This window comes from Orcinus orca, chromosome 13, assembly GCF_937001465.1.
Source record: "Orcinus orca chromosome 13, mOrcOrc1.1, whole genome shotgun sequence".
In the NCBI taxonomy this organism is placed as follows: Eukaryota; Metazoa; Chordata; class Mammalia; order Artiodactyla; family Delphinidae; genus Orcinus; species Orcinus orca.
The window spans coordinates 9,222,276-9,236,737 of record NC_064571.1 but is presented as its reverse complement, the minus strand read 5'-3'; the positions used below and the strand labels follow the sequence as shown (position 1 = coordinate 9,236,737).

The window sequence follows — 14,462 nt, the reverse complement described above, 5'->3', positions numbered from 1 at the left end:
CACAACACACCTATGAGAATGGCTAAAACAAAAAAACAGATAGTATCAAATGCTGGAAACTGGATCTCTCCTACATTACTGGTGGGAATATAAAATGGTACAACTACTTAGGAAAACAGTTTGATGGTTTCTTTAAAAAATAAAAACTTACTACATGACCCAGTAACCCCACTCCTGGGCATTTATTCTAGAGAAATGAAAACTTATGTTCATACAAAAACCTGCTTATAAATGCTCATAGCAGCTTCATTTGCAATAGGCCCAAATTGGAAACAATCAAGATGCCCCTCAACAGGTGAATGGTTACAGAAACTATGGTACATCCATTCCATGGAACATTCATATTCAGCAGTAAAAAGAAATGAACTACTGAAACACACACCATCTTGGATGGACACCAAGGGAATTATGCTGAGTAGAAAAAAACCCAATCTCAAAAGGTAACGTATTGCAGGATTCTATTTATACAATTCTGTGAGATGAGAGATTAGTGGTTGCTACAGGTTAGGAACGGTGAGGGGAAGGGGATGGATATGACTATAAAGGAGTAGCAAGGGGGATATCTTTGTGGGGATGGAATTTGTTCTATATCTTGATTATGGTTACTGGGATAAAATGACATAGAGGGCTTCCCTGGTGGCACAGTGGTTGAGAGTCCACCTGCCGATGCAGGGGACACGGGTTCGTGCCCCAGTCCGGGAAGATCCCACATGCCGCTGAGCGGCTGGGCCCATGAGCCATGGCCGCTAAGCCTGTGCGTCTGGAGCCTGTGCTCTGCAACGGGAGAAGCCACAACAGTGAGAGGCCCGCGTACCGCAAAAAAAAAAAAAAGACACATAGAACTAGACACACATACTGTACCGATGTTAATTTTTGGTTTTGATATTGTACTATACTTATGTGAGCTTTAAGTACTGGGGGAAACTGGATGAAGTGAACATGGGACCTCCCTATGCTATCACTGTAAGTTAAACACACACACACACACACATCTAAATAGCCCAAGTCTGTTTGTTTGTTTTAAATCCCTTCTCTCTTAGAAAGGCAATAATACGGACCATACGACATCCTCTGGATGTTATTATTAGACTGGGGTAAGAGAGGATAAGAAGTACCAACCTGTAAGTGGGACTGAGCCAATCAGGTTCACTGTGTTCAGAATTTGAATTGAAAGACAGAAACGCAAAGGGATGAAAAAAATCCTGTGATAACAGGATCAAAACTGGTCCCTGGCCATTCCACGTCAGTTGACGTCATGCGGCAAGAAGCAGAAACTGTCGGGCTGCCTGTCTGAGAAAATGTCAATTGAGAGAATATTCCCTTTTAGAACTAATATGGGTGGTGAATAGTTTCTGCTTCTTGCAACCATCAACCCTGACTAAAACATATACTGTAGAAAGGGAAGATTAAAAAGGTAACGACATTTCTTCTGCATTGTAATTTGCTATGGCCCTGTCCCTGTACTGCTGAAGTTTAAGACAGCTATCATGGAAACAATCTGATCCTCATCTCTCACTTCATCTGACCCACCCAGGTCAGTGAGACCAGAGTTGAAAGTGAGGGAAAGATCAGGTCTCTATTAAGGATGGAAACAAGAAGAGCTCATGCATACCAGACTCTCCAACCAGTATATGAGAACTACAGTTTCCACCCACAGAGGGTTCCAATGCTTAATGTAGAGACCTGGAATTTAAGGATAAGAAGGAAGGTCCTCTTGGATACAAGTTTACAAATAATGTGGAGGTTGGAATTCGTTCATTCATTCATTCATCTCTAAGTCATTTATTTATTGGAGGACGTAGAGGTATAGGGATTTCAGTCTCTCAAGAGGGACCCCACCTACTGACTCAGGCATAGCCAAGAGCCCACCAGGGCAGCAATAATCACTCTAGGCTTGGTGGGAGGTAAACTGAAAGGGGTCACATGAAGGCCAAGCCACCATCTCCTCACCTCCTGTGCTCATCTCCACTTCTCGTCTCCCATCTCAGAACCCCAGCACAGTGCACAGTAGACAAACAGACACTGGTATCAGGTTGCCTGGGTTCAGTCCTGCTTCTGCCACTTCCTGCTGTGTGACTTCTCTGTGCCTCAGTTTCCTCACCTTACAAGTGAATTACCTTAAAGGGAATTACAGTACCCACTTCATGGCTCCAGGCAACAGTAAGATGATCACTGGAATTACCACAATATCTTAACTTTTATTTTCTGTGCCACTCGATTGAGTGGTTACCAGAATAAACAGAAGAAGTCAACTAAAAACACATTGAAGCAATCCAAATTTGTTTTTATTTTTAATTGTTTTGGCTAATGGAAGAACAGAACCGTCACAGCAGCTCAGCTCTATAACCCATCCAGCCCAAGACTGTTCTAGTGGTAGAGCCAAGGGCAGACAGGTCTTCCTCCATCAGTGACCTCTTCTCAAAACAAGGACATCTTCCATAGAGCATCAACATGTATCTGTCATCCAAGAAATCAGCTAAAGCCCTCTTGATCCTTCTACACTTTCGGCCAGTAGTTATCACCTTCTGAGGTTATGGACTCCAGGTTTGCTACATGATAGGCGGAGGAAAGCTTCCTTTTACACTTCAAGGGCTGGAGAAGTATGGAATTGGGGAACATGACTGTATAGACTTCAACCACTTCCTCCTTAGGCCTGTCCCTCCAGGGTGCAGAAGAATCAATGTCCTTACAACTTCCCTTCTCCTTTTGGCATTCTTTAAGGTGTACAACACAAGCCTCAGGAAATCATCCATGAGAAGCATACTAGGATTTACGCAAATGCAGGACGATGCGTTAGTTTCTCCTTTGGCCCCAGCACACACAGGGCCAGCATCTTTCAGGAGCAGCCCCTCCAGTGCTGTCTAGACTGCACTCTTAAGTCATGAATGGGTTGTTCAGGAACCTCTGTCCTGAATGATTCCTAAAACTTCACATAGTCTCAGTTTCACCATCCTCAATTCCTATTGGTGTGTTACTATCCTACCTGTAAAGTTATTAAACCCCTGACACTGGATGTCTCTTTCAGATTTCGTATCTTCCTCCAACTTACTAAACGCCTCCTGAATTTCAGAAAGCAGCTACCTGCCAGCTAGTACAGGGATGCAGCCTAATTCTGTGTGAGTCACTGCTGAGACCAGCTCTGCAGGAGGTCGGGGAGGAAGCGTATGGTGTATAATCTGCCCACTCCACTCCTATCATACACAGTCCCTGGCCCTGCCTGTACCACCCCAAATGGCCTTGTCTGAGAATCCTGCACACTGTGTACTCCCTCCTGGCTGCCACTCATACTGGAGGTGAGGCTCCTGGATTGAATGCAGGTGGCCTGGTTTGGATATACGATGGATGCACTATACGGGTCAGGACCCTGGACCACAAGTCCAGCCACGGCACGCTGTGGGCCCTCCCTGCCTTCAGTACAGATACTGAAGAGTTATATCTGGGTTGCCTTATTCATCGCCTTGGCTGGAAACATTCTAGAGTATGGAAGGGAAAGGAGCCTGCTCTGGAGGATAGGTTGTCAGCCAAATCTAAAATACTTTTTGCACACAAGTATTGTGAGGAGGTAAGGAGGGGCTCAGAGCTCCATCTTCAGTGATCACTTCTCCAGAGACCTCCACCTCCAGGGCTCAGGCTGGTACCAAGAGCCCTGCACAGCAGAGTCAATACCAATAATTTTCCCACTTCTAAGCAAGAAGACAAAAAGTTGCACAGAGCTGAAACAGAAACACTGAAGCATGGCCTTCATCATCCTGATGCCTGAGCTTCATGGGACGGCCAAGACGTTAACTTAGCAGTTACCCCTGTTCCACTTCCAAGCACTGGAGACAGAAATTTCAGGGGCTGAAGTTTCTCTCCTCTGGCTTGGCAAATTCTTCTCATCTCCAGTTGAATCAACGGCTCCTTAGGTACCAGATGCTAAGCCTCAAGCCCAAATCGTTTTCACCACTGACGTGTCCTTCAAGCCACTTCATCTGCTGTTCCCTTCCTCTTCTTCAGCCTTTCTGGACCTGCAGGCTTTCTGGATACAAGAACTGCCCAAAGCATGATGGAAAAAAGAAAGAAGCCAGCTTTCACCTCCTGGCGACTGCTGGTCCCAACATCTACAGGTGACCAAAGGGACTGAAAGATGACAGCCCAGTTCTCTGTGCCCTATCGTGGGTTTGAAATGAAGAGTTCCCAGGTCTCAGCAGGTACTCAGTATCCAGTGTGGCTCGTAAGGAGGGAGCTGCACGGGGAGCACTCTCCCATGGCTGCTTGGTGAAGGCAACAGTGATGTGCAAAACAAGCCCTTCTGGCACTGAACCACTGGCCAGTGGGCCAGGATGATCCCGGTCCTCAGCACAGGGCTCTCAGTCCCAGACCACACGGACGTCTCCTCCCAACTTGGCACGGGGCAGTACAGACTTCGAAGGGGAGCTCCTTTATTAAAATGCAGTGAGCAGTCCCACACTGCTACTTGGGTCAAGTTACAGCTAATGCTGGGGAAGAAGTGCCTCCAATCCATACACGGCCAGATCTGCTGAGGACCTGGAGATTCTGGGAACCAGACCTGCAGATGCTAAAGGACAAGGCCCCCCCTGCTGGCGCCATATCACCTTGTCTAATGGTTACGTAAGACCCAGAGGCCCAGCCCTGAAGACAGTTGGCAGAGAGGCAAAAATGACTGTCTTAAAGAGGTCTTCAGACAAGTGTACAGCTCAGCAGGACAGCACATGTGCCAGGCCTCACCGTGCAGCAGCCGTCACCAACCTGGTAAAGGAGGACATATCGCATGGCATCTTCAGGGCGCTGGAGGCAGGCGCTGTGGCAGGAGAGGTAGGGAACAAGGGTCAAAAGTTTGCCAGGTTAACACATACAGACCCTCTGACCCAATATCCCACTCCTGAAAATTTATTCCGAAGAAATGATGTTCAACAGGGAAGAAGCTGGATGCACAAGGATATGTGTTCTAGCAGCCAAGTGATGAATAGAACATGGACTCTGGAGGTAGAGACCCACCTCTACTACTTTTTAGGGCAAGTGACTTACATTCTCTGAGCCTCCTTTCCCCCCTCTGTGAGACAAAGAAGACAGCACCTCCTCCCCAGGGTTGTTGTGAGATTAAATGAGACAAACTGCATAAAGCACCTACAGTCTGTGTTCAACCACAAACATTAGCTCTTATTATTACGTGTAAGAACAAGAAAAGAATGCAGGAAAAAGGAAATAGGTGAATCATTAAGGGTGATAGAGCTGAAGCAAAGTTTTCCATGACTGTACTGACAATATCATTGTTTCAGGTCTTGTCCATTTTTTAAGTGCTGTGGAAGATGCCATGAATTGTTGAGCCCTGCAGCTTAGGAAGAAGGAAGCAAGGTAGAGAGAGTCGGCCTTTCTTCACAAAGGTTTTCCCCACCTCTCTAGATTTCACCTTTGGAAAACTCCTAAGAGGTCTCTGAGGATACAATAAAGGGGGGGAGATGGAAGACACAGGAGAGGAGGAATGAAGAAGGGTTTGACAATCAAAACTGGAAAGGATCCGCCTCCCATCTGCTCACCCTGCCCAAAGGTGGGCTGTGCACAGATGAGCACTCCATCCTGACCAGGAGGTCTCCAGAGTGAGCCCGCTCGCCCGGGGCTGCTGCAGGAGCAGCTAGAGGCTGGCTGCCTGCCAGCCTGGCCAGAGAGGAGAAAAACCTTGTGATCACAGTCAAGGATTCCATTCCCAGGACCCCGCTGCAGGGCACAACACAGTCTCTGTCTCTCCCCTTCCTCCTGCAGCTTCTCAGCTGTAGGGTGTTCATAATGGTCCAGTTCCATAAAGGAAACACACGGTAAATATTCATCACCGCCAGAATACAAAACACATAATTAAGTGCTTGCAAACACCTTAGAGAAGTCCAGCCAGTGTTTACAACCTTTTCTCATTTTAAATTCATTTTCTCCATAAATATTACAGTATATAACCCCAAAATTAAAAAAAGGTTATTTTTCAAACTTACAACCATTATCACACATTAAAAAGGTTAACAATTCCTTAATATCAACAATTATCCAGTCAGTGTTCAAATTTCCAGGTGTCTTATAAACATCAAAAATGGGTGGTTTGTTTCTCAACCTTTAAAAATGCATATTCTCAGCACCTGAGGACATTCTGAGACAGCCCCTACTATCTCACCACCACATCAATCACTGACTTATGCCAACCTCCTCATTAGACTAGATGAGAAAATGCCCAGAGAAGTCAGGTGATTTGCCCAGGATCACACAGCTAGCTGAAGACAGAGGGCCTGTGCTTTCCCTGATATCACACTGTCTGGCAGTCTGAACACTGAGGTAACTGTTAGACGCTTTTGAGTCAGCAAGTCTTAATCTAGTAACACCTCCTTTGTCTAAAAGAAAATTATCACCACTAGAACCCTCCTACTAATTTTATACACCCATTTTACTGAGATAAAAACTGAGCTCTCAAGTTAATACCATCAGGTAGAAGTCAGATTTTGATCTTTATTCCGTACTTCAATTTAAGCCATAGAAAAGGATTCTCAATGACCTCTACTCTTCTCAACTCTAACTAGCTCCCCCGGGCCAGAGCAAGCTGAAGAGGTCCACCTAAGAGAGGAGGAAGAAACCCATGATGGGGATCTGTGTTCTAGCTGTGCCTCAAATGTGGCACCAGCAAAGGATAAGACTGCCTGAAAATAGGCCCAAATGGCTTTATACGTCATTTCCGTCAAACCATCAAGAAACTGTTAATTTCTGTGCTATATAAATGTTTTGGAATATGAGAAAAAAAATATTTCCCATCTCATTCTATAAGGATAGAATTATCTCTTTTCTACAACTGGACAAGGAAAGGATACACACAAAAAAGCAAGGGTGGAGAGGAAGAGGACTATAGGCTAATCTTACTAATAAACATAGAGGTCAAAATCCTAAGTAAAATAAAAGCAAATGAAGACCAGACATGCTTTTTCCTCTGAAGCACTTAGCTTCTTTCTTTTTTTGTTTTGTTCTCCTTTGATGGGGTTTTCTTTCCTATACATGCACAATAAATTTAGGTATGTGCAAAACAAACAGAATAGGACATACTGAACAAGTACTGAATCTGGAATTTAGACAGTTCGATATTAGGAAATCGTTGAAAGTAATTCATCATTTTAACTGATTAAAAGGAAATGTTTATACTCATTCAGCTCATTTGATTCCAAAAGGGCAATGAACAAACTTTAAAACCCATTATCAAGAGAAAGGAAGAGAATAAAGATTATCTTAGTAAACTAGAAACATAATTGATATACTTCCTTAACTTGATAACCTGCATTATCAAACAATAATAAGCTTGTGTAGAAACAGACAGGTCAAGGGTACAGAACAGGCCCTGTGTGTACAGTAATCTAGAATGTGAGAGCAGCTGATTTCAAATGAATAGAGGAAGGATGAATGGGCTCATCAATAAAGTTAGATCCTTACCTCACTTAGCATAAAAAAATAAATTCAAGGTGGACTGAACAACTAAAGGTAAGCAGATGAACAAAAGCAATATAAGAAAACATAAAAACAGAGTCTCAGTATGGGATGATGGGAAAGTTCTGGAGGTGCATGGTGGTGATGGTTGCACAACAATGTGAATACATTTAATGCCACTGAACCGTAAGCCTAAAAAAGGGTAAAATGGTAAATTGTAGGTAAGTAAATTTTACCAGTTTTAAAAATAAAAATTTTAAAAAACACAGTAAGATTATATTCTTGCAATGGGAAGAGCTTTCTTAAGACCCAAAACTTTGGAGCCATAAGGGAAGAATTTGAAGATTTTACTACATAAAAATTTTTAATGCCTGTTTGATAAAAGATCTAGAAACAAAACTTAAAAGACAAGCACTTAATACTTCAACAGAGAGGAAAAAAAATATAAGCAATTAACTGGAATAAAATATATGCAATTTGTATAATAAATAAAGGATTAACACCTGCATATATAAAACTGCTATTAATTAAGTAGATACAGGATATGTCAAGCAATTCATAAAAGAAGACACACAACCTCATAAGTAATCAAGAAAATACACGTTAAAACAATTTCATTTTTCACCTATCAAATTAATAAAATTAAAAATACTGACTTCCACAACTGACAAAGGCATAGGAAAACAGATACTCTCATCACTGTGGCTTGAATTACAAATGAGCAAACCTTTTGAAGGGCAATTAGTCAGCAGCTAGCCAGATGTTAGATGCACAGACCCTCCACTTTCTGGTCTCTAACCTGTAGAAATCTCCCAGAGGTACACAAAAATCATGAACAAGGGTATTCACTGTACCATTATTCACAATATCAAAAACGAAAATATAACCCAACCCTCTAACGGGAGCTGATGAAATACGTTTTTGTACATCCACCCAGTGAAATACTAGGCAGCTACTGACAAGCAATAGATAGGTCTCTATGTAATGAACAGGGAAACATGTCACAACATGTTTTGTAAAAAAAGGCTAGTTACCAAACAGCCATACTCTGTGATCCAATTTTTGTCAAAAAAAATAAAGTACTTTGTACAGAAAGAAGAATCTAGAAGAATGCACATCAAGCTCCCAACAAGGGCATGTCACCTCTGGGAGTGGCATCATGGGAAATTTTCATTTTCTAAGTTATATTATTTCTGTAATGTTTGCGTTATTTAAAATAAGTGATTGCTTTTGTAATTTAAAAAATAGGGGATAAAGTAAATAAAAACAACTCCGCCTCTCTACACAAAGGCAGGGAAGGGTAGCTATGATCCCCATGATTGCCAGGGAACAACCTCTGTGCAGTATCTTCCCCTACAGAGAAGGAGGCAGAAGAGCTCCTGTAACAGTTGGGAAGGGACAGGTGCCCAGCTCCCGGGCAGGGCTGGTGTGGTGGGAGTGAGGGGACAGAGCCAGGCCCTCAGTCAGGGCAGCCTGCACAGCACTGGGCCCCGTGCAGGAGGCCTCAGCTGAAAAGTGGACACTGAAGGAAAGGACGTGCACTACTGGACTCGAACTATTTTTTTCTTTAACCTCTGATCTTTGGGTGGCTCTCAGATCACCATTTAAGATTAGAAACAGTTTACTTGAAAAGGTCATAATGGAAATTACATCAGCTAAGAGAAATCGATGGTGACTTACTTCCTGGGTAAGAGCTCTAAAAACCTAACTGTGCCCTGAAAAGACAGCAATGAATGCAAAGACCTGGAATGGTACAATGCTGGAAAGTTGTTGATCAAAGAAGGAGTATTAGCCAATTAGCCTCTACCCAAACTCTGAATGATGAAACCAAGAATGAGAGGAGAAAACGATGGAGAGGGGAAGAAAACAGAAACATTAAATAGGCACTAAACATATTTACATATTTAATCCTCACAAGAATTCAGGGAGCGTTACAGAAAAGGAGACTCACAGAGGTCCATGACTTGCTCAGTCACAAAGCTATAAACTGCAACCAACAAGGACCTACTGTATAGCACAGGGAACTACACACAATATTTTATAACAACCTATGAAGCAAAAGAATCCGAAAAAGAATATATGTAACTGAATAACTGTGCTGTACACCTGAAACTAACACAACATTGTAAATCAACTATACTTCAATTAAAAAACAAAAACAGGGCTTCCCTGGTGGCGCAGTGGTTGAGAGTCCACCTGCCGATGCAGGGGACATGGGTTCGTACCCGTGTACGGGAAGATCCCACATGCCGCGGAGCGGCTGGGCCCCGTGAGCCATGGCCGCTGAGCCTGCGCATCCGGAGCCTATGCTCCGCAACGGGAGAGGCCACAACAGTGAGAGGCCCGAGCACCGCAAAAAAAACAACAAAAAACAAAAAACAACCCAACAACAAGGAAGCTACAAACTCTGAATGTGGATGTGCATCTGGTCTGCCTACAAGTCCAGCTCCTCCAATTGGCCAGCCGGCCCCACGCTTCCCAATATTGGAGGCTGTGTCCTCGGTCTTCCCAGGCAGACTCACCTGTGAGCTGGAGGGCAGCGCCTGGGAGGTGGGCTCTTCTGACTGGGCTGCTCCTGAGCCCATGGGGCTCAGTGTGGTGATTCGGCTGGGCTGGCCACGTAGTGTCAGAGTGATGGTGGTGGGGACCTTCAAGCCTGAGAGAGAGAGACAGAGAGAGGAGTAGGCTTTTTTGTCACAGCCTCCACTTCCCTTTCCTGGAGTTTCCTCCCCATGTAACATACCCCCATCAGCCTCCCGCCTCGGCTTCCTCCTCCCCAGCTGGGTCATCTATGCCCTATCAGTCAGTCTGAAAGGCAACAGGAACAGCCTGTGTTCTCTCAACCTCTCTGGGGGATGGACCCACACAGCTGAATCCCTGAGGGTCAAGGCCAGGACCCTGTGGGGTTGGGTTCAACATCATACCTTGACCATGAGAGATAGCAAGGTCTTGGGGGAAGATCCCTTATCTGGGAGTCCCCACGGTTCTCATGAGAGACTCACCTGAAGCTTGGTTAGAGATCTGAGCCAGGCCAGGGAGGCTGCTTGCCAACTTGGCGAGGCCCCCATTGGTCAGCAGCTGGTGGATGGCTGTGGGCTTCCCACCAGGAGTGGCACCCAAGGAGGAGAGAGTGGTGGCCACAGGAATGGTACGGACAATGGTGCTGGTGCCCGTGGTGATGGCACCCAGGCTCTGCATGGGGGTGGGCAACTTCACACTGGTGGCCTGTGGGACACACAAGCCCAGGTGATCAGAAGCTGTTGCCGACAGCAACGGTCGGGTGTGGAGGGCACATACTGTTAATGGCTACCATGTATTCAGTGCCTACCACATGCAAGGTACTCTGACAGGTATTTTCCATATATCACCTTCTTTAATCCTCAAAACAGCTCTGTGTGGGAGGTACTATCATTACCCTCATTTTACAAACAAGAAAACAAAGATACAGAGATCAAGAAACTGGCCCAAGGTCACTTAGTAAGTGGTGGAGCCTTAACCTTTGGTAGTTCCCAGCCGTGAAGCCAGAAGGCTATTTGTCCTTGACCCAGCGTCCCTGCCAAAACCAACTAAGCTGAGGAGGCCTCCTCCCACGCCTGCCCAGCCCAGTGGAAGGCAGATGTGCACCTGTGGGGCTGGCCCGGGAGAGGGGTTTGCTGGGAGGCCAGAGGTCTTGCTGCTGATATCCTGCAAGCTGAAGCTGAGGCCTTGGAGGAGGCTGCTGGCTGATGCGGCCCCTAGGAGAGGATACAGCAGACATCAGCACAGGCTCAGTCACTTTTCCACAAGCACCTGTGCCTGTCCACCCTCAATAATCAACTAAAACACCAACGCTCTTTCCCTCGGACATTCCCAGTGCTCTCAGAAAGATGCCAGAAGGGCTCCCCAAACACGCAAGCTGGATGTCCACGTGAGGAAAGGTACCGTTCCTGACACACTGCCTTGGATTCATTCTGCACACCCCAACCTGCTCCAAACCACCTGTCCTAAATTTTGGACAGTTTTAGGAAAACCAAGGAGAACATGAATCCCACTTTTCAGAAATCTATCCCACCTTCCCAGGGAAGAGGAAGGACTTTTTAAGCCCAAAGAATCCCGAACACCTGACTTACACTTCACTTTACACACAGTCCAGTGGCCTCAAAGCAAAGAGGAAGGTCCTCTTGAAGGATCAGGGCATCTGCAGTGCCTTGGCCCTGCTGGGCTCAGGCAACTAGCCTTTCAGTATAGGGTGAGGGCAGAGAAAGTGAGGAGACAAGCATAGGCAGAAAAATGTCTCATTTTGCTAAATTTCCAGTTTTATTCAACCAGATGTGTTTAAAAACACCAAAATGAAACCAGTACATACATCTCCCACCAGCTATTTCTCCTTGTAGTACAGGAGGCATTACCTGCAGATTGGGACATTTACTCGCTGCAGATATTAAGGCCCCAAACTCCCCTACCTCAAAGTTAATGCCAGCTCCATGCCAAGCCTCTACAACAAGCCTGAGACCCAGAGCATCCTCCTCCAGATCTAGCTCCACAAGGCTTTCCCAGGACCACCCTCCAGCAGCAGCCCAAACAGACTTCGCTGGGAGGCAGGGAACATTGAGCTACCAGATACCTGGGAGGGAGCTGCCAGGAGAGGTGGCCACCAGGCGGCTCTGGAGTGTGTGCAAGGCACTGGGAGCAGTGCTGCTAGAGACCACTGAGGACGCTGGGCTGGCTGAGACTCCCCCTTCAGCAGCACTTGACCTGGAGACAAAAGTAAGAGCTCCATTATCTAAAGGTCCCTGCCAACACAGGGAAGGTCCAGAATGGGGCCCAGCAAGGCTTTCAGCAATGGACACAAGGCTAGAACTTTGGTTTCTTCATCCCACTTTCTGGATCCAGCCTCTAGTCTTTCTAAAAAAGTCAGGCCTCAAGGAGAGACTTCAGGCCTTGAAGCAAGAGCTACAGAACTCTTTGTAAATTTTAAGTAAGCACTCAGTGGACCAGCGAAAAGGTGAAGAGAAAGAAGGGAACAGACAGGCCGGGAGACAGACTCACTTGGTTGTGGTGAGGAGTCCTGTGAGCTCCTTGGCCCCTGTGGAAGCTTGCCCCAGTGTCATGGTGATGGGCTTCCCTCCTGCGGCTGCAAAACAGAAAACCCCAAGGCCACTGGTCAGTCCTGTTTGGTCCTGACCTTTCAGGGTTCCAGAGGCCAGGCTAAATCCAAGATATTATGGAAAAGACTGGAAGATGAAAAATGAAGGATAACTACATTAGAATAGGAAGAGTTGGGATTATTTTTTCCTTCTACTTTCTAAACCTTCTGGAATATTTTATTATCTTTAATTGAAACCAAAGAAGAACAAAATGTATGATGCTTTGAATGACCCCACAGCTTCCTCGGATCCTTGCTCGGCCTCCCTGACCCTAGTTCAGATGAGGTTGCTGCCCTCTTTCCCCCCACGTGCAACCTCTGCTGTCTTCTCTGGGCGCCTGTTGTGCTGAAGGCGAGGCTGAGCCGCCCAGCAAGTAGCCACCAAGAGGGCAATACTGTGTGCCTGGGACAGTTCTGTCAGTGTTTATTTAAAGAGGCCAGGAGAAACTCACCTTCTGGAGCTCCTCCTTGGGAAGGAGTACAAGGCCCTCCAGCTGTGTCCCCTTGGGAGATAAGGGACACCTTGATCTTCGGTCGCTTGGAGGTCTTACTGCCAGGAAGAGGACTGGAGGGATGGTGCCGCTTCAGCTGGACCCTGAGATCCTCTTTCTCGGCTTCCTCCGTTTGTTCTGATGAAACAGGAACTAAGAAATGGAGTGCGGTGAAGTTCTCCACAATCCAAGAAAGCCCGACGGATACTGACAGCCAGTACCAGCACTGGCATGGCTGTGTGGGAACACCAGGAAGAACCATCCCAACACGTGCAAGGAGAATGCCAATGCTTCAGTCCTGCCTCACTCGGGCCCACCTACGGTGCAACTCCACCTTGGCCCTCTCAGAAGATGGCTCCATCCCCTTCCCTTACCCTGCCCTGGAGTTGGAAGGAAGGGGCTCTGAGTTGGTGGAAACAAAAAGAAAGGAGAAGACATCCTGACCCTGCCTGGCAAAGGCCAATCAAACAACAGAGGACTCACCACAGTGGACCTCAGCAGGGCTTCCCAGACTCAAAGAATGTGGCAATTCTCACGCCCTCCCCACATCACACAGCTGGAGGGCAGCGCACAGTTTCTGGAGAAGCAACAGAGGAGCAGGCTATCCAGTCCTCCCTACAAGGGAGATATCCTCAAAGCTGAGTCCCACCCTGCCCTCAGAGCCCAAGGTTGAGGGTTTGCTTGCCAAATGGGGACAATGGGAAGGATCATCACCAGGACTTAAGGCTGGCTTTCAGTAACTCCTAGGCAGGTTATCTCAGCCGAGACAACTTTACAGGTCCTGCCCAGAGGTAATAGGGCAACAGTGGCCCATGTCACAAGCTAGTCCCCAGGTCATTTGTACTAGTACAGAGAAAGGCCACCTGTTCACACATGGGCTTCCCCCTCCACTGCATCAAACAGACTCATCCTGCACATGGCCAAGCCTCCTAGACTCTTAAGTTATCCTTCGGGTTTCCTCATGGATCCCCTCCTCTTTAAACCTAGAAGCCCACCCCGGTCCTTCTTCTTAGCGCAGGCAATCAGGGGCGGAAAGGCAGGAGTCACACGAGAAATGGGAGGCGGGAGGGCTGCCATGGGGCCACAGGGAGCTACTCCAGACCACAGTCAGGCCACAACCAGCTGAAAGGAAGGACTGCATCGACTAAAATCAGAATAAGAAGGAGGGAAAAAGGGAAAGGAGTTACAGGTTTATGCTTGATAAGTGCTTGCAGAGGCCAGGATGGAAGCAGGAAACCAGAGGCAGGGAGAAAAACACAGGGAAATTCAGGCTCACAGGCACTGGCCTATAGGCACACACAGGAGAAGCAGAGCCAAGAGCCACAATAAGAGATAAAAGGAGAAAAACACTGAGAGAGGTAAACAGAAAGAACGGGGGAAAAGCAAAGACTATGGAGTAA

At 46.5% G+C, this 14,462-nt stretch overlaps 1 protein-coding gene across 15 annotated transcripts in view; it reads right to left on the bottom strand.

Moving 5' to 3' along the window:
* Nucleotides 1-2,261: 2,261 nt before the first annotated feature.
* KANSL3 (KAT8 regulatory NSL complex subunit 3) overlaps nt 2,262-14,462 on the bottom strand; it is a 41,361-nt gene continuing 29,160 nt past the window's right edge. For 10 of the 15 annotated variants that reach the window (XM_012535939.3, XM_004277781.4, XM_049696258.1 and 7 more), the window contains 7 exons: nt 13,024-13,215; nt 12,475-12,559; nt 12,050-12,180; nt 11,071-11,180; nt 10,449-10,671; nt 9,969-10,102; nt 2,262-4,801 (listed from right to left, as the gene is read on the bottom strand). In XM_012535939.3, the coding sequence (XP_012391393.1) occupies nt 4,781-4,801; nt 9,969-10,102; nt 10,449-10,671; nt 11,071-11,180; nt 12,050-12,180; nt 12,475-12,559; nt 13,024-13,215 (896 nt within the window). In that variant the 3' untranslated portion in view covers nt 2,262-4,780. Of the gene's footprint in view, nt 4,802-9,968; nt 10,103-10,448; nt 10,672-11,070; nt 11,181-12,049; nt 12,181-12,474; nt 12,560-13,023; nt 13,216-14,462 lie in introns of those variants that run through there. The other 5 variants (XM_004277782.3, XM_033401890.2, XM_049696260.1 and 2 more) reach the window with 2 other exon arrangements.